This window comes from Charadrius vociferus, unplaced genomic scaffold (genome assembly GCF_000708025.1).
Source record: "Charadrius vociferus isolate BGI_N301 unplaced genomic scaffold, ASM70802v2 scaffold321, whole genome shotgun sequence".
NCBI lineage: Eukaryota > Metazoa > Chordata > Aves > Charadriiformes > Charadriidae > Charadrius > Charadrius vociferus.
The window spans coordinates 1,978,403-2,004,725 of NW_009646934.1; the positions used below are offsets into that span (position 1 = coordinate 1,978,403).

At 47.8% G+C, this 26,323-nt stretch overlaps 2 protein-coding genes across 2 annotated transcripts in view; both read left to right on the forward strand.

The window, feature by feature from the left end:
* The first annotated feature begins 349 nt into the window (after positions 1-349).
* CACNG5 (calcium channel, voltage-dependent, gamma subunit 5) lies at positions 350-3,799 on the forward strand. Its single transcript, XM_009894773.1, has 5 exons — positions 350-557; positions 1,316-1,402; positions 2,176-2,316; positions 2,987-3,132; positions 3,542-3,799. The coding sequence occupies exons 1-5, from the start codon at positions 350-352 to the stop codon at positions 3,797-3,799; spliced, it is 840 nt and encodes a 279-aa protein (XP_009893075.1).
* Positions 3,800-18,772: 14,973 nt separating this feature from the next.
* Positions 18,773-26,323, forward strand: part of CACNG4 (calcium channel, voltage-dependent, gamma subunit 4) — a 61,751-nt gene continuing 54,200 nt past the window's right edge. The window contains exon 1 of the mRNA XM_009894803.1: positions 18,773-18,818. Within this exon, the coding sequence (XP_009893105.1) occupies positions 18,773-18,818 (46 nt within the window). The remainder of the gene's footprint in view (positions 18,819-26,323) is intronic.

Here is a 26,323-nt window from a genome sequence, read left to right on the forward strand (position 1 = left end):
CGGTTTTGTCCAGGACATCAGGAATTCTCTTCCAGCAAATAAAACGGAAGCGGATGAGCTGCTCCCGGCCATCCCACACCACCCTGGCGCTGGCACCCAGCGTTCGGCACATCCAGGAGCCGTGAGCCGGCGTGGGGCAGCAGTCGGGTGGGATTTGGTTCAAACCCTCCATCTGTCAGGGCACGCCGTGATTGTTTTAATGGCTTATTTCAGCGCGACCTAAATAAGCAATTAAAGGCAGAGAGCAAAGCTTTGACACATCCATCCCCCCAAAAAGCGGTAAATGACTCTGTGCTGATGGCCGTGTCCCCTCTCCCAGCAGCCGTCCCCGCCGCCGCCTCGGCCCTCCATGCTTTTGGGAATGAGCGCCTGCGGCAGGAAGGCGCTGACCCTGCTCAGCAGCGTGTTCGCCGTCTGCGGCCTCGGCCTCCTGGGCATCTCCGTCAGCACCGACTACTGGCTCTACCTGGAGGAGGGCATCGTCCAGCCCCAAAACCAGACAGTGGAAATCAAACTGTCGCTGCACTCGGGGCTCTGGAGGGTCTGCTTCCTGGCAGGTATGGCGTCCCACCCAAAACCATCACCTTACAGGGGATGTTTGCTGCATGTCGGTGTCGTTCCACAGGAAAGAGCTGGGGGAAATAGGAATTTTAGAGGCTGTGCCCAACTTTGCTTCCAAACTCAGGTGCAGCCTGAGTAATGCCATCACCCCATGCCCAGCTTGAATAGTCAGATGGATAATTGTGCCTTTGCACGCAGGCTTTGAGTGAGTTTGCTGCTGCCGTGCCAGACCCTGCTGCCCCCCGTCCTGCTCCATCCCAGCGCTGTGGCCACAGCGCCTTGGGCAGCAGCTCACGATTTTCCTTTTTGTCCCCGCAATATTTAGATTCAGGTCAGCTGGACCGTTCCCTCCACCCGCGCCAAGTTTGATGAAGCGATTTGGCTGCGGGGACGGAGTTGAACACAACCCAAGGGAACGGGAATCTCAAAGTGACCGATATGAAATGTCATGAAGTTTCAACCGCTGCTTTGAAAAATTTGTAGTGAGGAGCTCTGGTACCGCCCCTGGGGTCACCTTAAATCCTCTGGCTTCAGGGCTCACGTGTCTGTGTATGAAGGAATCCCTTTGCACAAGGGAGATGGCAGTTAAGAGATGTCTTCAGCCCCCGACACTGACAACCACGATGGAAGCAGTGCTAAAAAGCAAGACTGTTTTTATGCATGCACTGCAATTAATGTTACAGCCACTCTCTCCCCCACCAAAAATAAGCAGGGAAACACACTGGAGGTGTAACTTGGTCTTTGTCTGCCGCAGGGGGAGGGCGTGGCCGGTGCTTCACTATCGAATACGTCATGCCCATGAACATCCAGCTGACGTCTGAATCCACAGTCAATGTCCTGAGTAAGTGGTTCGGTGGGGTCTTACTCTTTGCATCCTGCAAAGCACCAAAGGGTCACTAGGGATTCCCCCTCAAAATCCCCTTTGAGTTCTTGCTGGAGAAGCTCCTGTTTCCCTGATAGTGCTACCACACAAGGATGTTACTACACTTTTTACTGTGTGAGTCACCCAATGTGCTCCTAAGCTTTTGGGGACATCCCTTTCTAACGGCAGGGTGCTCTCAGAGGCTCTAAGTTGTACAATTTCCTTTCACTGGCTATTCAGCGCTGATGTTTATGGAAGTGTTTGGCATTATAGTCTCCTCTCCATAATTTGCAGCTGTATTTATTCTGTAGCAATCAATTTTACACTTTACATGGTGGGATGAATTAAGGATGGAGTGTCACAGCTCTCATGATGGATTCTGCAGTCATTTTTGATTTAATAAATAGAAGTGTTCAGCAAACAGTTTTGCAGCAAAGCTAAAGAAAAATGCAGGGTCTGATGCTTTTTTCCCATGTAGCACTTCACATAGAAACTCTTAGAAATACAAACATTAACAGACATTTCCGCAGCCGGACAGAGTCACCTCTTTACTCAGCTCATTAGCAAAGCCAAATAAGAGAGGAGAACCCCTGCCAGGGCCTGGGGAGCAGCGCAGGGGCACCCACATTAACCAGCAGCAAGGAAGGACACAGCCTGGTCAGAGAGCAGCAGGGCTGGAGCCATCTCACCCATCTCTTGGGCTGGGGGTCGCACTGGCCTGTTCTCACTTTCCTTTGCTCCTCTCCCACCAGAGATGATCCGCTCTGCCACCCCCTTCCCTCTGGTTAGCCTCTTCTTCATGTTCATTGGCTTCATCCTCAGCAACATCGGCCACATTCGGCCTCACAGGACCATCCTCGCCTTCGTCTCGGGGATATTCTTCATCCTGTCAGGTGAGTTCTGCTCGCCAGCTTTTCTCCTGAAGATCCTTAAGGATGGAGCACGTTTGCTTTTGTAGCTGCTGGTGCCCTCCTAACCCACTGTGGTGGCTCCTCATTGGAGTCATCACCCATGGGTCTCCCAGCTCGGCCCCACAGCCTGCCTGACCTTTGCAGGGTCAGAAATCACCCAGTGCAAGACTTGCTTGTGGCAGAGGTGAGGAGACATGGGGAAAAGCACCCACCACCCATGCAGGAGCGGGTGCTGGGGGAGAGGACGCCTCTCACAGCACGTTGGTCACAGGAGAGATCTGAAACTTCAAACTGCTCAGCCAGGATGTTTCTACATGAGACAAGTGAATGTTTTATTCATGCTGTTGTGGTAGTGTTAAACAAATAGCTGTGACAGCTGAGCTTTGAAGCCAGCTCCTACGCGGTGCACGGTCTTGCTTGAGCAGGTAGCGGTTTGAGTGAAATGAGAGGAGTGCCCTGGGTTAGCGCAGCAGGAAAGCAGCTTCTTTCCCCAGTTATTTCAAGCATACTTCCACAATTTACACTTTCATCCGTAAATTAGGTCATAAAGGAAAGTGTTTCTTCAGTGGCTTCATCCCTGAAGTGTTTTCCACTGTCTTTCTCTTTTCTTTTCTTTTTTTTTTCTCTTTCTTTTTCTTTTTTTAATCCCCAGGTCTGTCCCTGGTGGTGGGGCTGGTCCTCTACATATCCAGCATTAACGACGAGATGCTGAACAGGACCAAGGACTCGGAAACATTCTTCAATTACAAATATGGATGGTCGTTTGCCTTCTCTGCCATCTCATTCCTTCTCACAGAGGTACCCGGGAGCTCTCACATCCCTGTCACGAGTGTATCCCGTTCTCAGGTGGCGGGGGGAGCATTGGAGCTGTGACCAAAAAGAGGACTGAGATGGGACTTCAGGATAGGCTATGAGGGCAGATATATAGTATGGTGGGAGATGTATACAGTGGGGACAGACCCCAAGCCTGGAGCACCGATGGGGCATTTGATCACAATTTGATTCCGAGCATGGATGCAGAGGAGGTGACGTTATTTACTGCAGGAACCCAGGGCACAAGGCAGTGTAGTGACTGTCCTTGGGAGCCCTTGTGCATCGTAAGCAGAGCAAAAAAAAGCCATTTATATTTTTGTTCTGTTTTGTTGGTGGTGGAGAAAGCAGCCGTTAGCAGTGTGAGCATCAGGCCGTGTCTCTCTCTCCCCTGCAGAGCGCCGGGGTGATGTCTGTTTACCTGTTCATGAAGCGATACACGGCCGAGGACATCTACCGACCTCACCCCGGCTTCTACCGTCCCCGGCTGAGCAACTGCTCCGACTACTCGGGGCAGTTCTTGCACCCGGACGCGTGGGCGCGGGGACGCAGCCCGTCGGATATCTCCAGCGAGGCGTCACTGCAGATGAACAGTAACTACCCGGCTCTGCTCAAGTGCCCCGACTACGACCAGATGTCCTCGTCCCCGTGCTGAGCCCCACCACCCCCGCGCCCACTCCCACCCAAGGGCCGACGGTTGCCGTGTCCCGACTCTGTTTGTCCTTTATTTTTTAGGCCACTCTTTTGGGGCAATTCTCTATTTATAGGAGCGTAAATATAACCAGAGTGATTGGTTATATAACCAATAATGTAACCTAGAGAATTGGGATATTTTCCTCTCTTTGGGTGTTTTTTTCTTTTTTGATTCTTCCCTGCGTAACTAAAAATCTCTCCAAATTCCTCTTCTTTCAGCTCATCCCGCTGAGCAAACAGCAGTTCTGCCTGGGGGATAAATCCAGGGCTGGACTCGAGAGCAGAAAAAAGAAAATAGAGTAGAACTAAGAAAAAAAAAAAAGGGGATTTTTTGGTTTAGGTAGACTGCGAAAGTTTGTGCATTTGGCTGTATCATTTAATTATAGATTTACTGGCCCAAGTGCCAGCAAGCGTAAAAGATTCATGTAAATTTCCAAGAAACAGCCTTCATTAGAAAAATATAAATTTTGTCTTGATTCAATATTTACCGACTGATATCTCTTGTTGTTGGATATCACTTTTAACCAGGCTGTAACGGGAAATAGCCATCTTTCTTGACTATACCTCAGCAGGCTTAGACACAAGCAGGTTGTTGTTTCTCTATGGCCACTTGCAAACTGTTGCTTAAACATCCGTGTCGGGCTGGAGGCACTGCAGCCCCGGGGTGTCCGGGCTGGTGGGTGGCTCAGGCACCCACTTTTCCTCCGCCACCCCATAGACTGGAGGTCTGAAGAGTGACTGGGAGAATTTCAGTGCAGCATCGAGTGGAAAAACTACCTAAAACATTCCCATAGGAAACGTTAGGCGCAGAATTTAGGGGAAATTATGGCCAGAAGTGCAAGTTATTTTGGTGAAAGGCAAGATCCCAAACCAGTATAAAGTGATGTAGCTGAAATTAATGGCACTAGTCCAGCGTAAGAAAGTAGTTGGCTTATATTTCATTTTGGCAAGAAAATGGTATTTTAGCTGCTTTTTTTGTGTCTGTATAAGCCTTATTTTGAGGGTTTAAGTTTTAAAATTTCATATGACGCTTTGGCATTCAGGTCTTAGGCAGCTGCTAGGGTGAGAGCATCACTCTGATTGAAAATGAAGGACAGGGAAGGAAAAGGCTGTGCTCCCTCGTGTGCTCCTGTGCAAGCCGTGAGTTGTCACCTTGCAGGAGAAAGAGCTTTGTCCGAATTTTATTTCTGTTCTTGTTATTTTAAACCTTTCTGCAAATTTCCTTTCTGCAAAACAAAACCCTCCAGGGATTCTTGGTATATCTGAGCTTGTTTTGTCTTACTGTAATTAAAACAAATAGAATATAGGCACTTTTAACCTCATTTGTAGCCCAGCGTGTAATGAATGTTGCACCTCTTTGTTATTGTTTATTATTTAATATTTAATACTTATTATTTATTATTTACTATTTACTATTTATTATTTATAAACTACTCCAAAGTAGGGTCCAAGTCCTGGCGCAGCACCACTATTTGTATCCGCTGACACCCATCCCACGGGACCTCACTGCAGGCATATATCCAGCAAACACTTAAACAGGATTATTTCCTCTTCACTTCCTTCAGACAGGCAAGTAACATATATCTAGTGTGTATCTAGTGTCACTGATTCCTAATTTACTGATTTTTAAAACCAGGGCATCTTTTTGAAGACACACTTATATTTACCCTTAGTTTTTATATTATCCTCAAGCATCTGTTTTCTCATTTTAAAACCCAATTTGTAAGTGCTACGTAACAGGTTTGCTGCTGGGAAGGTTCAAGCATTAAAGCACAACCCAGCCCCACCATCCTGTGACAAAGCTTGCTGGCCCTCATCTGTTCACCCCAGCCAGACAAACCATCAGTTTTCCACTGGGTTTTCTTATGTTCGGTGTGAATTAGGCTCCAAGAAAGCACTGGAGTTCACAAGCGATGATCTTGCATTTCCCAGAGCCTGTTCTACTTTGCTGGGCTGGATGTCAGTGGTTTCTGGTAGCTCAAAGACAGTTGCCTTTGCATCTTCCCCTTGGTGGATCCTTTATATTCTCAGTCCTTCGTGGGAGGGAGACCTTCAGGATGACCAAAATCACTGATGCTCAGAGGCGCGAGGGCTCTCCCACATGGCTACGTTCCCCACACTAGGCGTTGTTTAGTGTGGTTAACTCCGTGCAGCATCGTGAGATGTCCCTGTCCGCGAGTGGAATTTTCCTTTGTACTGATTAAATACATAATTATTCATTTTATAAATTAAAATGTCTGCCTACAGAAGCAGAAGACATGAAAAAAAACGTCGTGCCTTCCTCAAGGCCCCAGAAGGTTTAGCAGAGTCTAGGGGCGAATTAGAAAAGTAATTATTTTAATTCATTGGAGAGATTGTCATCATGTGGCTGCATCTGTGGAGCCCAGGAGTTTGCACATTCATCCAGGGAGCACGAGCCCTTAGTAAGTGCAGGACTGCCAAAAGAAATCTGTCAAAATAAGTGTTTGCTGTTGGTTCAGTCAATGCTGGTTTGGGGCAGGAAAATATGGTGGTTGGTAAAGCACGGGCAACTGTGCTTGTGCCTCCGGGTGGCTTTGCTGTCCCTCTAACAGTGCCTGGAGTGGCAGCAGCTCTCAGCATGGGTCGGTCTGGCCTCTAAATGCAAGTATCACACCTTCATTGACTGGGGAGAAACTTCTCCAGAGCTTCTGAGGCACAGAGACATGAGTGTGGCGTGGGCGAGGTGGTGGGGTGAGCTGCGGAGCCCAGCCACCCTGCGAGGTCCTTCTCCCCATAGCATCACCCTGTGGCTGATATTCTCCACAGCAATAAATTCTCAGTAAATAAATGTAGCACCCCCTTAGGACACCTACTCATCACTTAGACACCTCTCCGAGTCACCTGGCATGGTTTCACCCCACCTTAATCTTTGTTATGCCACGTCCTTCCCTGAGGATGGCTCAGTTGCCTCCTCCAGTCTCTCTCCTACCCCTGTTTCAGCGCCGGCCTCCTGCTGTGTTCTTTCTGTGTCTGTTGCTTGGATTGCAATAAATTAAAAGTGGAATTTGAGGATAAACTTGCCATTAAATTAGAGGTCTAACCCCATGAGACTAAAGTCCTTAAATTTACCCTATGGGCTGAGTGAAGCCACTCACAGGCCCGTAGGAAGGTAATTGCTCATCTGACACTTCGCAGAAAATTGTTTGCACTTCGAAGCAAAAAGAAAAATCTCTCGTTTTACATGAATGACTAATTAGTGTCAGACTCTCTGTGCATGAGGCTGTGTCTGCTTGAACTGTGGTGTTAGAGCAAATTACTGGGATTAAGGGTTAAATAAAAACCCAACTCTGCCTGAGCCACACTCAGTTCGCTGCTCCCTGGAGCTGCTCAGGACTGCGGCGGGCTGAAGCGTTTTCTATCCCTGCCATCAGCCTCCCACGCGGCACACACATCCATCCCGGCAGCCTGGGTGCCATATGGAGTTCACGGCACTGGGAGGGATGGATGTTAACTGAAGAAACCGTACGTGGGAGGCGAGTGAGCCCCCAACCTGCACAGCTCGGGAGAGGGTGGTCGGGAAGCCGGCTGCTCTAAGACCTTCTCGGGGGACTCCTGGGAGCCACCCTGCCGCTGTGTGTTTGGGGTTTCTGAAATTAAACACCCCTTCTGTAAGCTCAGGGAGGCATTTTCTGGCCTGAAACTCCCAGGACATGAAAGCTTGTCTCTGCCAGCATCTCCCCTCCCACCCCTAGGACATGCTCTCCTTGTTGCACCCTTCCACTACATCATTCCCGTGGTCCTAAGTGCAATGGGGACAGGCTCCATTTGCCCATTAGTTAGGAGTGTCCCGAAAACCCTTATTGAATCATGAGGTATGGATGCAAGAGGTTCGTTAGGAACCAATTGTGAGCAGTAATTAAGTAACCAGGAATAATGAGGCTGTGCTGGGCCATGTTCTCCGTCAGTTGCTGCTGGAACAGCTTGTGGCTCCAGAGGTCCTTCTTACACAGTGGAAAAAATATCTCTGTATATATAAATCTACATATAGGTATAGCTGAAATATCCTCCAGTGCTGGAGCCCTTGCTGCGTGATAACCTCTTTCCAGCAGGGATGCAGACCAAGAGCACCACTGAGCTGTTTCAGCTGCTGGTGAAGCTTCTGCTGTGGTGAAGTGAGGTTTGGGCAGGTGTTTTGGGGCAATCTGGTCCTGCTCTTGCCCAGGAGGATGGCATGGAGCTGCTGCTTGGGTGGGCGGGGGGAGACCAAATCCCTACAACTGGGGAAACCCCAGATGAATCTTGCTGTCGCCTCTTCTGAACACAGGACTGAGGACCTGTGCCCTTTCATCAGCTTTGAGAAGACAAGCTCCAAAGGTATTGTATTGGGGTGGGTTTCAGCCGAGTATCACTGTGCCAGGGCAAAGAGCTGACTCAGGCATGGCATATGCAATTTGGGGGTTTCTAGTACACAGCGCTCTGCTTGCAAGTTCTCGTGTTGCATAATTAATACTATTTGTCAGGGTTTTGTATTCATTTTCCCAAATGTGAGTTAGCCCCATGGGCTATTCAAGGTGTGCTAAGAAATTAAATAGTCTTATTCCTCCCTGCTGATAGCTTGTTAGCTGTGCAGAACCGGTGTGTCTGTGGTGGGGATGCTGTGTGAACAGGCAAAATATTCACCCAAGTAAATACTCCTCCACTAATGAGAAGTAGCTGAGAGATATTTATTTTCTTCTTCTTCCTTCCTTATGAGATTTATTTATTTACTTCCATTTTTTTCCCCACCACAAAAGACTGACATACACATCTTCCTAGAAAAAAAAGGACTTTCCTCCTCACTTTTCTCGTACAGTTTTAGGACCTCCTGGTGGGGTCTCCTTCACCCTGCCGCAGCATTCCCCTTGCTGCACGAGTCGGGTTGCGCCGCTGTGTCTCCTCTCCTGAGAACCACATCAGCTCTTTAACTTTTCTTTCTGCAGATCGGCTCCACCACAGCTATCCTGCGCACATTAAAGGGGTGACTGCTGGGGCAGGGTGTCCCCGGCACCCCGGCTGCTCAGCGGCTGCCACCCCACGTGCCCCGCCACGGCCGGGGTGCTCAGCTGACCTTTTCTCCATGCACCACAGGGTTTCTGTCTATCGCTATTGTGTAGATATCAAATTGGAACCTGTTCCCATGGATACAGTAGATTATAGAAAGGGAGGAGCTGCCTCTTTGCTTTATCTTCATGTACAGTTTTATATACCTTAGATTTCGGATTGCGGTGACCTCAGCGGGCAGTGGTTATAATGGGCCGGCGATGGCTGCAGCCATTACGCTGTGGATCTTTAATTGCAAACCACCCCCTGGAGGTAACTCTTGAAAGAGAAGGAGAGGTGGCTCTGGACGGGATGGGACTGCCCATCGTCTGGCCCTCCCCGTGGCTGCAAAATACGTGATTAGCAAAATATATGCTCAGGTCAAATTGATTTTGGTGATGGGCGCTGTAGCGCTGAGTACGCTGATAAGCTGTGCCCACGGTGTCCCTACGGCTGCTAGGAGGAAGGGCCTTTAGCCAGTCAGTCACACTGGCTTGTGTCACAAAGGAATCCACTGAAAACAGGGATGGATGAAGAGGAGGTGACGCTGTCGGTGTTGCTGTCCTGCAGCCGGTGCCCATCACTGCAGCAGCTGCGGTCAGTGCATAGCATCACCGTGCCAACATCCCTCTTGTTCTCACACCACTTCATCTTTGAGCCTGTAGCCAATTCAGTCTTCAGTAGGGGAAAGGCTCTTTTTTTATTTCTACAGTTACAACACAGGAAAGCACTATTTCAACCAAAAGATTAGCCCCACTCGACTGTGTTGCCAGACTCCTGTCCCAAGGGCTGCGTTTGAGGAGTACATTGGCTCTAACTGGATGTTTTCAAGCCCTGAGCAGTTTGTACTGCGGTGTTCTGCAGGCTTTGTCCAGCATTTTTAATCAAACCATCTCAGAAATCCCCAAGCCTCACCCCTCTCTCCATTTCCAGTGAAAAGAGAAGTATTCGCACCCAAACTGTGATTAATATGCCTTGAAAATATGCAGTGCCGGTATTCAAGGTTATTCCTCAATAAGCCATCATTTTTGTCGTCGGGTCCCAATAAATCTCCTGGCTGTGACGAGACGCAGCTGCTTTTAATCTCTAATGTTAGGGAAGTGTGAATTCATTTTTCTAAGAGGCAAACCCGGTGTGAGTGGGGTGCAGGGAAGGTGTGTGATGACTTGTGCCCATTCCGGTTTGCAGCTGCTTAAGCCCAGGCTGATGCAGCTCGGGCTGCGCCAAGGGCTGCGGGAGCCAGCGCGTTTGGGTTCTCTTTAAATCCCTCATTCTGGAACAAAGCCCAACTAGTCCCTGCTACCATCAAGCACCTGGAAATCTGCATGTAGACATATTCCCAGACTTGAGCTTCAGCGCTCTGTTGCTAATCAGCGAAGTGCGTAGGCACATGTTGAAATCCCTTGGACTCCAGCAGGATCCATATCAGAGTGAAAATTAAGCCCAAGCGAAGCTCTGCTGAAGAAGAGCTGTCTTTGTGGGCACATTTAAAAGCACCTGGTAGTGGGCTTCTGGGATAGAGGAGCTGGAAGGCACAAAAGAGGAGATAGTGAAAAGACATGACCATAAATTTCTTATTTTCCCATAGTGATAACATCTTTAATGAGGTGCGTATTCACGACAACACAGCCCTGAGGTTCTCGCATCTGCCTGGCGTCTTGACACACACCAGCTTCCCGCTGCCACTTCAGGGGGAAAATCTACTGAGAAAGCTGAAAGGTGTTATTTAATTAATAACAGCTAATTTGAATAAGTACCGAAATGTCACTCAGCTTCTCCGGAGGTGAGCTTGGTGAGTTCACCTCCATGGAGAAAGGGGACGTTTCTGAGGCCAGGGGACGCTATCAGTGTCACGTACGTGAGCAAGGAGCAGCAGCGTCTTAAGCCTCAGCGTGCTGTCATGTCAGCGCAGGTCAGACCCTGCTCATTTCTTTATATTTAATAAGTAAATCTATGGTACTTAGATTTAGCATAACTGAGTGTTGTGTGGGCCTTAATGCTGGGCTAATCTGTCTCCAGCTTGGCTCATCAAAGGCTGCCGTAAGCGAGGGGATAAGTGAGGCGTCCCGTAGCACTTTTGGGGCTGTATCCTGCCCAGCCAACATCTTATGGTGAAATAATACGGCTTTGAAAGCTGTCTTGCTTCAGTACCAGACGAGTTCAAATATCTGAGTGAAAGCTCTTTTTACCCTTGAAAAGCAAATTGTGTTTCATTTTAGCAGGAATCACAGGACTTGTTTCTTGAGAGAGCATCCTCAGTTCCTGCTGTGCTTAACGAACTTTGGAATGACCGCGTTTGTCCAGGACAATAGGATTATACATTATTTAGTATTATTATTCATAATTTAGATAAACAGAGAAGGTCTCTCTAGCAGTGCAGAACATGTACATGTAAAATCCCCGCCAAATTATTTATTCCCATATAAATTATGTACTGTCAAAACTGCTCTACTGATCTGAAGGTTAAAGGCTTCATCACAGAAATGTAGCAGCTCCCTGTCATTTCAATCAGAATGTGATTATTTACAGAAAAAAGCAGCCTGGCGGTTGTGGATTTCCTATTGATCTGCTTCAGCAGCTCTGCCTGACTTAGAACAGTCGAAATAAATGAAATAAAAATACAAACCTACGGTTGTTTTATCTTTCCATAAAAAGTAGGTCATATCCCCAACTGAGCTGTATTTTATTCATATAAATACATTTCTACAATTAAAAATGCAACAAAAACCACGTTTGCATCAACAGAGCTGAGCCGAGTGAAACGGGGTTAGGGCCGATTCCCGGGATTCCCCAGGGCACAGCCCCACCGCCGCACCGGCGGGTCCCCGTTCCTCCGCCACGGACCCGGGGCCCAAACACCGCTCGGGGAGCGGGAAAGCCGAGCAAAGCGGGAGAGGAGAGAAAGCGCTTAAAGCTCTCCAGATTGAGCTCCATACATACAGGAATAATTACGGCTGCTATTTTAAGAAGTTGTTTAATTATGTTAAACAAATGACAGCCTGAGATTATAACACTGCCACCTCCACGCTCCTGGGGGCTTTTTCTTTTCTCCCCCCCCCCCCCATCAGCTCTGGTATATTTGCATTTTTCCAAGCCTGTGTTACCAATTATCATTCTCAAAAGGCTCTTGAGCAAGCTGGGAGTCGCTTTGCACAAGGGGAGAAGACGAGGCATTGAAGTACAAGAGCAAAGCTGCGAGCCCTTCTCCTGGCGTGTACCAGGGAGTGTGTCAGTGTGTCCATGAGCAATACCCACATTTTCATTTGGTCCAGGAAAATATTTTGGGGCAAATCAGAGCCACTTCTGATGGGGCTGAGAGATTGCCCCACAGATACCACGGCTGCAGCCCATGGGAAAACACGCTCCTGTGGTAAACCGTGATTTGGCTGTCTCAGTTTCCCTATTTATAAAACAGAAACTGTACTATTGATTGGCATCTTGGTACTTCGGGAACTCTGGATGAAACGTGTTGCCCTTAGTATGCATACAGATATTTAAGACTGTTTTTCGGGAGGTTTAATGCATAGTGATGAGCACTGAGCTCCTCCTGGCAGGATGCTCCCTCCCTGTTGCGGGGCTGTGTCTCACCGCTGCAACCGAAATTGGAGCTGCGTATAGAAACTGCCGTAAAGAGGAGGTCAGGGCTGGCCTGGGGACCTGCACCGCCAGAGAAATGAGGAGCCTGAAACAGTGACAGAAGGAATGATGAGCTAGAAAGAATGGGGCTTTCTACCACATTTTTGTAGTTTTCTGGTGCTTCGTTTGGAATAAGAGCACGAGGCAGATGGGATGGAATACCCTGTTGGTCAGGTTTGGGTCACCTGTCCTGTCCGTTCCTCCCTGCAGGTGTCACCCCTCTGTTTTTCTGCTTTTGACCCTTCACTGGGGCAAGTAACAAAGTTAGCTGGCCTTGGGTGTTAGAGCAATAAATATAAGCAAGAGCCTCTCTGCATACCATGCCTTAGCATAAATTAGGAAAAATCAGGTCTTACCTCTCTGGGAGCGAACAGTGTCGGGACTATATGCAGTTAATTTAGTTCAGTTAGTCAGAAGAGGCTTAGCTGCAAAGTAAAATTACACAGAACAGAAAATTGGTTCTATTTTACCTCTAACCAGGACATTGCAAAAAAGAAAAAAAAAAGAAAGAAAAAAAAAAAAAAAGGGTTAGGTCCAGCTGGCCTTTGTTTGAGAAGGAAGGTTGGAAGATGATGCCCTGAAGCTCCCAAAGAGGGGTGTGAGAGGAGGGTTTCACAGCACAGTTTCACCCGGGATCTGGCCACCACCTCCTCTGCAGACATCAGTGGGTCATTAATGGGGGGTAAGAAACACTATTTCCTCTCTTTAACCAGGTCTGTCCTTGTTTCAGGTGGTGTCATTGAGCTTTTGTGTACTGGGGTTGGGTTTGGTTGGTTCTCTCTCTCTCTGTTCTTGTTGGAGGTAGAATTGTCCTTTCCATGCACAACACCCTTTTCCAACTGGCGAAGGACGGCTGTCTTCCTTCTCCATGCTGGAGCTGCACAGGAAAAAAGAGGTTGGGTAGATTAAAATGCAATTTAAAGTACTGTGAAAATAGATCTGTCAACCTGTCCTATTTGCTTGAGGGTTTGGGGGTTTTGTTTGATTGTTTAGTTGGGTTTTTAAAGATGTCAGGAAAGATGCTTGAAAATAAATTAGGTTCCGTTTAGCTCAGAGTAATAATTAAAACTTGGAATGGTCAGGGCCTGTTCAGGCAAATCAATTAAAAGATTGGCACATAAATGATGTGCACCTTTGTTTGTCACTGTCCTGGTGAGTCTGGGAAACCTTCAGACTGGGGCGTTCGAAGGTGAGGCCATTAATCCAACACCATTATTTCCATCAGCCAACCCTATAACTGTCCTTTATGACCTTCTGGCTGGTCTCTAACCTGCGATGTTGTGGGCTTCTCCCTGAGGAGGTTTTCTCCATCACTGCCTCTTCCAGCCTATTTCATTTAAAGCAATTTCATTCTGCATCTCCAAATTCATCCCCAGGAGTTGGAAGGAGCAGGCACATCTCTGTCTGTTGGTAGCACTCCTATGTGTTGAAGGCGTCTGCACATCCCACCCCACGGGCTATGGCTTTCTGTCAGTGGGGTAACCCATGGGAAGGGTGGAAGGGTAAGAAACCCTTAGAAAGTACTGTCCCTGTTTCATACGCCCTCAGTGATGGAGTTAACATTTTTCACTGATGGAGTTAACATTTTTCACAATTTACAATGAAATTGAGACAAAGCACCGGCTATTTAAAACTTCAGAGAAAAGCTGGGGACACCCTAGGTCACAGCACAGAAGACATCAACCACAAAAGGACCCTTCAGTCTAGCGGACAAAGACACTGCCGGGCTGGAGAAGGCTGGAATGGGACAAAATTCAACCAAAACTTGCAACTGTTAAGAGAAGCTCCTGGTCTCAGCTTCAGCCCTGCAGCAGTGCTGGCGTTAAGGCTCTCGGGCTGCTCACCGTGTCCCGGGCATGCAGCAGAGCTTGGCAGCAGGCGCGGGAAGGCCGGCGGATTCTGCGACATCCCAGCTGCATCGCTCATCGCATCAAATATTCATGATCCAAATGGATGCAGAGCTCCTCCAGCCTGCCGTCCGCCTCACCGCCTCGCTGGCAGGTTGCATTCCTGACAGCCAGCATCAGATCTGCTCTGGCTGCGAGTGCTCGTCAGGAGGGACTTGAGGGACCTTCACAAACACGGCTGAGGGAAGCCCCACAGATTGAAATATTTAAGAGCAGCCAGGACGGTTCCTTAGTAACTGCCCCGAGGAGACCAGCCGTGCACTGGTGGCTCTGTGTGTGCTTGCATCCGTGGCTGCAGGACAGCAGCCTCCTAAAAGCAGCTCAGCAGCTCCAAATGGCGATGGGAAACGCTTGTTCAAACATTTGCAGCGCAGGTATCGGGCAGAGCTGTGTGACAGCACCCAGCATCACCCAACCACCGCCATTGGGGCCTCCCTCCCCTAACGCCCCACAGGTTTTCTTGCTCCAGACAGGTTCTGTGCAAGGAGCTGCAGCGAAACCTGGGATAAAACCCACTCTCCACCAGTTTCAGGGCACAAAGTCTCCCGCCTGCCCCTGCCCAATGTGTCTCGCTGCCTGTGGTCTCGCCAGCGGCCGGGCTCCATGGACAAAACAGGGTGCCAGCGTGATCCCTGTGCTCCCTGCCCGCGTTATGCTGCTTTTCGGCACTAAAAATTCATGACATTTGTTTTTCCCTTGCAAACTGCACCAGGGTACCTGAACACCAAGTGCCCAGCGGAGAGGGGCTGTCACCACTGGATGAAGGCAAAGGCACATCACCAGTCTCACAGGGCCCTTCTGCCTGGCACCGGTGTGAGTAACACTTTTGCCAGCTCCAGCGCTCCCGTTTGTCCCGGGCATGGACTGGTAATTAAATACCAGGCACAGGAGAATCCCCACCCAGTTTTCCTCCATGGAAGACACAACAGGTTGCAAAGTTCATCACTAATCCCAGAGACAGAATAGCTGAAAACCAGAGGATTTAAAATGTGGGTTTATGAACACTTCAATTTTATTTAATTATTTAATTTTTTTTTTAGCTGAAAATACTGCCGAAGGAGCAGGTGGAGCAGTTTCCACCCTGGGCTGCTCATCACTGGGATACTGAAACGCTTTGCTCCAGAGAGACTTTTTAACGTTTTTTCCTCCCCCTTAGCAGAAGGCGGCTCTTGCGGGGCCGGGCTCTGCCGGGGTCCCGCTCCTGCCGCAGCCCCGCCGCTTGTTTCGCAGCTCCCTCTCCTGCTCCTGCGGCGAAACAGCACCCGGGAAGGCGGGGAGCAGATCCCGGGAATTGCTGCTTCCATCTCCAGTGATGCTGCAAAGGCTCCTCGGTGGCACTGAGCCCCATCGTTAGTTTCTGGGAAGGCAGGCTACGGAAAAAGCAGCTGAAGCTCCCTCTGGAGAGGCAACGGTGATGCTGTCCTCTAGAAACTGTACTACTTCTGCAGAAAGAAGTTTGTTCACATAGTGAAAGCAGAGTTCAAAGTCATCACTCAGAGGTAATTCCCACAGTCTATCAGGATTTTGCCAGGGAAAAGATTTTTTTTAAAAAAAAAAAAAAAACAAAGACTGGGGCAGCTAAAAAATATGTATATATAATACTGCTTAAGAGCAGAAAGGAATTAACCTATTTAACACCAGAGAAAACTTCCATAGTGGCACAGGAGTGTGCGGCTGGAGCAATTAACACAGGCAAAGAAGTGTAAAGTCACTTGGCCTGTGACAAAAAGTGTTGCACTGGGACTGAGCAGTGACTGAAGAGGAAGGAAGTAACGCCGTCACCATCATTGCAGTGTATCCGCGTTGGTCCTGCGCCCTCACAGTCACAGTGCAACCTCTTGCGGATGCTCTTGCTCTGATCTAAACCAGCCGCATTGCTGAATCAGCAGAAAACTCGGGGCTACTGGAGGGATGTGAAAAAAACTCTTAGGGAAACTAATACTTTCACAAGCAGAGAAACAACTACCAGAGCCTGGTTTCTGATGGACCTGTGACTTGTGGTGGGGTCTCTCATGTCTGGTGGAGACACATTCCCACAGCAGTCCTTCCCCAAGTAGGGGCATTAGCACCCTCATCTTCGTTCATCCAGCTATTGGCAGTGACTTTGCAGCACGCTGATATTGTTCCAGCTTCTGTCTTACATCAAAATGAAACAGCTCGAAGGTTCAAAAGGTGTGGAGAGAGACTGACAGGTCAACGGTCAAGCAAAGTTACAGCTACACATGCAGAGAGTCCGCATAGCAGACTGAGCACACAAACAACATTTTCTTAGGAAGGAGGGGTTAAAAAAAAAAAAAAGCTGAAAGTTTTCTGAATTCTTAGCAGACTGGGAAAATGCTGTGAATGGGAATACAATATGAAAGGGCTTTAGGGCCCGGTGAAGGACCTCTGAAGTGCTTCTTGAGTAGTACCATGACAGGGGAAATGCAGCACCTTGGAGCAGACAAAGCCAAACAAGAGTGCAGGTTTGGAAAAAGGAAACGGAAAGCGCAGAAGCAAAAGAACCACTTAAACCACTTAAACCAGCATGGAGGAGCAGGAGAGACTGGGGAGAACACCCAGTCCTGTGCTGGGGGTTGCAGAAAAGGGGAATCAGGAACTTTATGGAAACCAGAAGCAAAAACATAGCAGCAAATATCCATGTACAAGCTTTCCCGCCAGCCCGAGAACCCCCTGCACAGGTGGTCTCACCAACTCCAGTGTGTCCTCCCAGCCCTCCTGCCCTACGCACCGTGGAGGGCATCTTGGAGCTGAATAATTGATTTTGTTCTGTATTTTCCACTCGTGGGTGGCTCTGAGTAGCAGGTCTGGCAGGAAACTCTGGCTGACGTGCTGACTGCAAGTGTCAGGCTCCAGTTGCCAGACGCTGTCACATGCGATTACCAAAGACTTCAGCCTACCTGGACTTTCTGCTCTGTAGAAATGTTGCTTTTATGACATTTAAGAAAAAGGTATCACACCTCTGCCTTTGCTTAGACATTGAGGATACTCAGTGTTTACCCTGTTGGATCTAGGAAAGCAGAATGGGAGCAAATGCCCCAAAGGAGAAGGAGCCTGCCATGGGGAATACCCTGCCCTTCTCTGGGTCCATAGCTCCAGGACAGGAACTTTATCATACAATAATGGAGCAGCAAAAAGAGATGTGTCAATACACACCTCTTTGGGGTGATTTCTGGCAGCCGAACTTTGATTTTCATGGCCTCTGCATCTACCTCGCGGATACAGCTACACATACCACATGGATTTTTGCTGATAAGAATTGAATGCCTCCGTGTGGACAGAATCGACCCCTTAGCAAATACTGCCCTAATAAAAGCCGCCTCGCATCAGCCAGGCTGCAACACCGGGCAGCTAAAGGTGGGCTGCCCCTGCTTAAACATGGACAGCCTGGGACAGGGGCATCAAGGGGTATCTGACAAAGGCTGGAGGAGGAGAGATGGGACGGAAGATGTCCATCATGTACAAGAGCCGGGTGAGCGCATCGTGCCGCATCCCACAGCAGCTCGCTGAGGACCAGAGCGGGGCAGGAGGAGAGACCTCAAAAAATTCCCTTATAAACTAAGGATGTGCCAAGACCAAGAATCCCCCTGAGTCTTCCTGTTATTATTTTGAAAAGAAAAAAAAAGAAAACGTTTTTTATTATTAAAAGAGACTATCTCAGGAAGCTGAAGACCTCCTCAATACCTGCTTGCATTATTAAAGGGAATGAATCATTGAATGCACCTTGAGATGCAGTCATAGGTATCAGGATAAATCAATCCCCAGGAAAGAGAAGCATCAGCCAAGGGTCTTATTTGCAGCTCCTCTTCAGAGCAATTTCGCGGTGTGCAGGCCCCTGATCTAGGAGGGCACCTGGTTCCTTTAATATTAATAACCACCACACAGCACTGAGCAGCACACGGATCTCGGGCTGTGGGGAACACTGCTGCTTTCTGTACAGAAACCACTGTCTGTGGGGGAGCCCAGGGCTGGGTTGGGGAGAAACATAGTGCTCTCTCTTGGTAGTGGTGCTAAAGGAAAAAAACAAGCATCAACCCTCAGCAATAAGATACATTAGCATGACAGATGGCTTGCAGAAAAAGAAAAAGTATCTCGAGTTTTGAGATTTGTGCTGACTACATGCAGCCACAGAAAGGAACTATTCCAATTAGCATTTGTACAGACTAATTGAGGAGCATGGAGAGTATCAACCCAATTTGTCGCCATTGTGGAGCAGTCATTGTTCTTGATTATTTTTCCCAATTATCCCTTCAGTCACAAGTCTGGGGACAGAGAAAATGCCACTTTGGTTTTTGCCTTCCTGTGCCTGTATCCGCTTTCCCCGCTCCCTTCCCGAGAGAGCACGTGGAGCCATGCCCAGCAGCTCTCTGGGCTGCCGCTCGCATCCCATCGGCAAAGGTAACGCCGCTTTCCTGGGTACCCGAGGTTATCCCTGCCTGGTTAAGCAAGTCCATCACGAAGCAAACATTGTGATTCATCAATATGGCTAAAGGCAACCGAGTTTTCAGCCACACGGCCGTGTGCAGCTGTCATTTTGCATCGCTGTAATGCAAAACCAGCCCAGGCTTTCTCTGGAAGGAAATTCCTATCACCATCGAATGTACCTGGGGGGAATGCTTCCCCGAACATGTGCTGGAAGGCACAGCCCTGGCACCCATCAATTATCTGTCTCCTTCTGTTTGTAAATTAGCCCTGAAACACAACTGCTTTTTCTGCTTACCATGGTTATGTGCTGTGGCTGTGCCCCCCGCCCCGGCGCAGGGCGGGCAGAGCCAGAAATCGGCACCTACCTGCAAAAACTCCTCTCACCCATCCCTACCTACCAGACCTGCCCAAAGAAAAATGGGAAAATATTCTTCCATGGGAGCTATAGCCTTTCAGGAACAGAAGGTGGCAGACGAGTTTGCTTTGAGTGCCTGGCAGAGATCGCTGTGATATTACTCAAAAGTTCAGAAGCGTTGAATTTCTCGGGGCGCAGCGGTGCCCACAGCCCCCAGCCCAACGCAGCAGCGCTGCAGCGAGCGGTGGGCTCGGCACGGGCTCCATGTGGTAATGTGGGAAAGACGGAGCCTTTCCCGTGGATGTGCTCACCCTGGAAACAGGCATGTGATTGTTAATGTCTCCAAATCTATCCTAGAAAAAAAAAATATATATAGTTAGCTTTTATTGTTTAAGCTACAGGCACAGCCAAGAATTGAGCAAATCAGGACACAGTAAAACCTATCAATTTGTGTCATTTTTAAATGTATGTCATTTTTCTCAGTCTTTGGGGATTCTTGTTAAGGTGCTCACGCAGACAGCACCTAATGCACATCTGAGCACAGAGTGATGGAACTAATCCTGACACGGCCCACGCAAGAGGCAGCGCTCCAATGCAGACAGAGGGAAACCACACCGCATCTGTGCGGGACAGTAATTTTCCCCAGTGTAGAAAAAGAGAAGACGCCACTTCCCCACGGCGGGCTTTGCCCCATGGGCGGCTGCAGGTGGTGCCGAGGGCCGGAGCTGCAGCACCCGCAGCAGTGGGTCTCGTTAGCGAGAAAGGGCACCGCAAAGGCAGTGCAGGCAGGTGGTTGCTGAGCCTGCTGCATCCCCCCGGCCCCGCTCCGCACTGGGAGCCCGTCCGCGCTCAGGGCTGGCAGCCTCACCTCCTGCGGTCCCCCCGGGTCGCTGCCTGCCGGCCATGGGCAGCGGGGTTTGCTGTCAGGCTCCGGTGGGGGTTGGCCCCTTTAATTTGTGCTGAAGAGGTGGGAAGAGATGGGGCTAAAAAAGGTCTGCAGTGAGCAGTGAGGGTCCTGTGAAGGGTTTGTGCTCTGGCCAGGCACAGCTGCAGCCGTCCTGCCTCGCCAGGTGGAGGAGAGGGGGCATCAGCTCAGGTAAGGGTCCTCCTCTCTGCTCTAGCATTGCTGCTTTTCCACTGAAGTTTCTCTCATCTTATCCCAAAACCTGATTTTCTCAGGAGCCTCTGCAGGCATCAGCAGAGGTCTTTTGCTATGCCCACTGGAGAACCTGCTGGGACTGCAGTTTGAGCCTCCACAGGTGAATTTCTCACCCAGAAAATAAAGGTTAAGCTGAGGCTAGCAAACCCTGTGTCTCGTGGCCTGAGCTGCTGGGAGGTCCAGGTTTGTTTGGGCAGCCGAGGACCTCTCTGTGCTGGACTATGTCACAGGCCCAAGGGGAGGGAAGAAGGTTGGTTGACATGAAGGGCTTTAAGTGAATTGAAAGCTGCTATTTGCTAGCTTTAAAAGCCATATTTTTACATTCCTGTCTTCACCCCCCCAAAAAAAAGCTCTCCTGATATGTATATATAGACCACACATAGGTGAACACAAGAGATCTTGCCCCCTAAGTAGGAGCAGGGTGGGAGAGATGGGCCAGAGGAAATAATTATGGTCCTGGTGAGGAATACTGTGATTAAAAATATTAATGAGTTCCTCCAGCTCTTAACCAGAGAATACTGTAACCAGGTGGTAAATTCCTGAGTGGATAAACCACACTGCTAATTCCTCTATCCATCTTCTGCTGCAGCAAAGCTTGTGTTACAGTTGGGATTGCCAGTTTTCACCTAATCATCGGGCTGCAGCTTGGCATTGCTCATCACCCATTAGGAGTCACTTTAACAAGAAAAGATGGTTAAAAAATTGATGTCTCAACTCCACAGCTTCAGAAAAGTCTCTTCAGACTTTACATATGGAGGGAGCTGTTTCTTCACCTTCACTTTCTGACAGGGCTGAAGTGTTGGTCATTCACTGAAAAATTGTACCTGGGGGGAAATCCAGTCTTTGGTAAGGTTTGGCTCCAGCTGCTGTCTCCCAGAATAGGGAATTTTGTGCTTTCAGGCAATGATGGAAAACTCTGGTAGTGCTTTCTTTCCATACCAGGATACTTTTTTTTTTTTCTTTTGTTCATCTGTGGCTTTGATGAGCTTCAGATGAAAGCTGTGAGCCTGGCATAGAGCTGGATCCTTTGAGAGCCCTGGTGGAGGTTTTTAATCAAAACCCTTATTTCTTCAACACTTGATCTTAATAACACCCATTGCCATTATGAACAAATAAAGGTAAGTAACAAGCCTTCCCTACCCGAGTTGGACTAATTATTGGTAGTTCAAAACTATAAATCAAAGATAACTTCCCTACTCTGCATCTTTGGAAAACTGGTAGGCCATGCTCCACCTAGAGACAAACAGGACAGCAGTAGGGGTGTTATCTTCTACTTAGTTCCCTGCTAATATCCAATTTATAAAGAACACCTTTAGCCGGGAATTGTTTTCAACTGAAGTGCGTGGGTACTGGCAAAATGAGCTGCATGGCATTAATGTTCTCTCAAAGATTCAAAAATGTTATGCAACAAAAAATTGCAAATTCACACCACTTCTTTAATAGACTTTCTAATGTATACTTTAAAAAATAAAAAAAAAGCCTGGGTTGCAGAGTTTTCTTCTCAAGCTGTCTAAGCTTGCTATCAGGAGCAGCTTCAAAGCCATTTTTCTTTTCATATGCTTGTCTGGTGTGTCTAACTGAGCATGATTACTTTTTCCTAAACGAATAGATAATTTCGCCTTATTTATAAGTAGAACACCAGGACTTTTTGTCTCTGACACTATTGGGCTGAATCTCAGGATGGTTTAGGGTAGCATGTGTACATTATTTAATGAAATTTGGTTTGTGGGATTTTTTCCTTCTACCTGAATTTGTTTCCAAGTAATATGTTTTTGCCATAGTGCATTCAAACACACTTGAAATATTAATGAGGCAAGTAATGGCCCATTTCAATTGAAGTTTGCCGTAATACGCAAGTAATCCTTCACAGGTCTGTTTTAGTAACGATGACGATAGAAATGTCTAATTTTCTCCCCAGCCAAGTATTCTGGTTGGGTTTCGGTGTGTGACAGTCACCAGCTGCACAGTGGCTGAACTCATTACAACAACTGCTGGGAAAAGGGCTCTTGCTGGCGCTCAAGTTCTTGACGCAAAACTGCTTTTCGGGCCACGCATTCATTTCTGGTCAAATATCCAAGGCCTTTGAAAGCTGCTAGAAAAACCAGACTGACTCTTAAGATGGTGAAATTCTTTTATAGCCACAATGACTTCTGGTCCAAAGCTTAAGGCTTTACCACTCCAACTTGGGCAGATCTCTGAGTTTTTCCTGGGACCAGCTGGGAGCCAGGGGTTGGATGGGAGATAGGACTTTGACTTGATGTGTCAAAGGGGTGCTGGGAGGATGTGCCCATCTCCCCACGCGTTGCCTAGTCCAGCTGCTGCCAGATTGACATTATTAGTAGAAGGCCCCTGAGATGAAGTTGCCTTTGAAGAACTTGCCTGAAGGGTCAAGATGGAAAAAACAGAGCACAAAAGCTACCCGTGGAGTTCAGCATCACTGGTAGGGATGGCTCGTCACTGCAGTGGCCAGTTCAGAAATGAGGGCAAGTGCCTGAAAGGAAGATGAATGCGCTATGGAGAGCTCAATCTCCTGGTTTTACAAGCGGTTTGTGGCAGGACCTTTGCTAATGTCATGGCTTTCCTGGAGTCTCAAACCTCTCAAAGCTGCCTTCCAGGAAACGCAGCCTCCTTTGTGACCCCAGAGGAGAAAATAGGTTTTGAAGATGTTAAGAGGCTCAGCAGCTTTGGAGTGAATCTGTGAGAGATTTGTATCACCTACAAACCCATTTTCCTGAGATTGCTGACTTTTTTCAGGACTGTCAGGCTGGTTTGCGCTTAGGCTTTATTCAGACCTTGCAAGGAGAGATCCCTGTGTCTGGGTGCGTTGCTGTGAACTTGGACCAAAAGCTGTTTGGGCTGGGCTAGCGATGCCAACGCGAGCCCTTTTCTGCAGTCCTGCCCGTGGGTTTGGTCTGGCAAGGGCTACAGTTAGGGGTGCCCCAGCCTGTGCTGGGTTGTCCACTGGCACCACCGAAGAAGTAAATCAGATTGACTGTGGGCTGCAAATAAAGATGCCAACAGCCTGAGCTGTTTGGGCTGCTTGAATTATATACCAGGCTGGAGTCATTCTGCATTTTGTGTGTTTTGTGAAGGCAGCAGCCCTTCTGGGATGAAGGTGTGCGGCTGGGGCAGCATTGCTCTTCTCTATGTGGCACCCAGTCCCTTCCCTTGCTCTCTGTGTGGGGGTGAGAAGCAAAAGGGAGGAAAAGCAAGACATGGGTATCCCTGCTCCATCAGGGAAATTGGCTCTGAAAGTAAACTGCTATCCCAGGGAGGCAGGAATAAGTCCAAATCCTGGAAACACAAATCACTCTGCAGCAAGCCCTTATCTAAGGTGCCCGTGAGCCCTGCCGGGGTGAGTCAGGCATCTCTTCGAACTCCCAGCACGGCCACTGGTTTGCAATGAAAACCTGAGCCTCAGGAAGGTGCCCAGAGGCATGTTTATGGGAGAACTCCCCAGAGCTGAGGGGTCTGCGGAGGGACTTGGAAACCTCATACTCTTACAGCAGAGATCAGCCGCCATCCTTTCTTCTTCCCAGAGCCACCAATCTCTGGGTCAAGTGAGCTGCCATGTTTCTTGCTTCTATTTTCTTTTTTTTTTTTTATTTTCCATTTGTCACTACTGGCTGAGTATTATGGAAATTACCATGGTACTGTTAGTACTGGGGAAGTGTGGTATGTGCGCTGCTGGGTTTGCAGAATTACCACAGGGACGAACTAGTGAGTCACTAGGGCGTTTGTCAGCTGGTAATTTGGCTCCAAAATTGTTGCCATTTCTTAAGCTGCCCTATAAAAGAGGGTCTGAATGTACTCATGGCAGAGATGCAATCACTCTGCCTCCTTTCTCAGAATACCCTACACATGGACCGGGTTAGGGCATGTTTCCATATTTTCTTATACAAAGCCAGCTTCATCTTTCTGCTGGTGGGCATGGGTCTCATTCTGGTCTCGTTTACACTGCTGTCAACTGGAAGTAACCCCTCTGAAGCCAGAATATAAAATGAAGCTGCTTACCACGTTTACATATTCTGCTCCTTACAGCATAATTTGTCCTAGTTTTTAAGTACTGAATGCCTTCATAGGAATTTCATTACCGAGTGCAAGTTTTGTCAAGTGCATTCTGCTAGTTTTGCTGCAGGTTGCTAAGCACAGTCTATTTTTTCTTAATCCTTTGTACTGATAAGTTTATTTGCCCATGCCACAAAAAACAAACAAACAAAAAAAAACCCCAAACACCAGCATGTAAGAAAATACTGCTCTGTGTCACATTCCTGGAAAAAAAAAAAAGACAGGTTGTTCTTGTAGGAGAAGGGCTTTCTGTACCAGGAAAACTATCTCCAGTGGCTCTTTGGGATGCAAATATGGACGATCTGAGGGTAATTTGGAGGATTTCGGACTTCTTGCCCAATGGTACAGCAGTCAGTGCTGATAATTGATTTCAACTCATCTGCAAGAGGAACACCTGCTGTGCAATATGGCTCTGCTACTATTATTTCTGCCTGCATAGCTGGAATAAAATCTCCATTGACCACAATGTTGAGGGCATGTTTGCTAAAATCTGAACCACATCCTAGTGCAAAGTTAGCAGGTCTGTTGCAGTATGTTTTAAATACATTGCCTTAATGCTTATGCATTTTTATGGGCTTGTTTCTTCCTAAGCAAATGTCATTCCATTACTAAATAATGCATTTGGCCTCCAACCTGACTTGTGCTAATTACTCACGTGCTGAATGGGTTTTAAATCTTGTTTGGAAACACTATACTGTTTATTGTCTTATTAAAAGCACCTAATGTGAGCTTTTTTTTTTTTTAAGACTGCAATTGGTCTCTAGTGAAACCAAACAGATAACACAATAATTTTTCACTAAACTAATTATCAGAGCGGAAGATGCTAATGTGTTTTGCCAACTGTGTCTCGTGTCTTCTCGGTTAACATGCAGCATGGTCACAGCTATTCAGCAAGACTTTACATCCCTGGAAGCACAAAACAGAGCCTGAATTAAGCTCACCCCTTGCTTACTCTCTTTTGCAGCCATGTTAACATGTTCAAGCTGTACTGCCTCTGCCTGCAACTACAGTTAATCAAACACTAATTAACATTAATCAAATGTTTTTCTTCTACCGAGGACTTGCAGGGATTTAATTTACCTGGACCCTGAAGAGTATTGGATTTCTGGGTTTCCTGCTTGCAAAGGTCCCAAGTTCCCAATCTTCAAAAACTTATGCTTCTTCAGCTGCATTGGAAATTTAGGTCCCCCAAGTCAATGACCAATTTTGAGAACATTAATGAAATGTTTCTTCAAACATTAAAAAAAGTCTCTGTGCACAAACATGCATGATCCTGACAATTCTTATAGTGTGCTGGGGCCAACATATATTACCGAATGACTTTTCATTTTCAATTTACTGCAGTATGCAATAAGGGTGGGCTTTAAAAAGCGAGGAAACAAAGTAATTGTCTGCAGAAACGGTGCCCCTATATGTACAAAGCCTGCAAAAAGCCCTGGGTGCTAAAAAAAAGTGTCCTTTTCTTGGAGAAGAAAAAAAAATTAAGAGTGAAAGAAGAAAAGTGAGGTTTCACCTTGAGCAAATGCAGCGTGTGCTTCTCTAGCTCTCCTCGGAGGGGGCTACATTTGAAAACAGAATTGCAGCTTTGATAAGGACTGGGATTTGCCTGTCTGATTGCCGTTACTCCCCAAAACAAATAAACAAAACACAATTATCTTTGAATGCTATCCAGGCTAATGTGTAGAACTGGCACTGGGGAGTAAAGACAGTAGAGGACACCATGCTAAACCCATTAATTGGTAATGGAGTTTGTGTGTTTGTCAACACGACACTCAGCTTGGAGAGCTGAACAAAAAGAAAGCAAGCTGCAGAAAAACAAACGCATACTAAGCCTTGTCACTGATATTTATTTTGCAGCCTGTCACAAGCAGAAAATGTGGATCAAAGGTAGGAAGG

What these genes read in the sequence shown, in the direction of transcription:
- CACNG5 (XM_009894773.1), top strand. Translation starts at nt 350, where the DNA reads ATGCTTTTGGGAATGAGCGCCTGCGGCAGGAAGGCGCTGACCCTGCTC. An exon ending in ATCCACAGTCAATGTCCTGA is followed by an intron (nt 1,403 to 2,175) that starts GTAAGTGGTTCG and finishes CTCTCCCACCAG; the next exon opens with AGATGATCCGCTCTGCCACC. An exon ending in GATATTCTTCATCCTGTCAG is followed by an intron (nt 2,317 to 2,986) that starts GTGAGTTCTGCT and finishes TTTAATCCCCAG; the next exon opens with GTCTGTCCCTGGTGGTGGGG.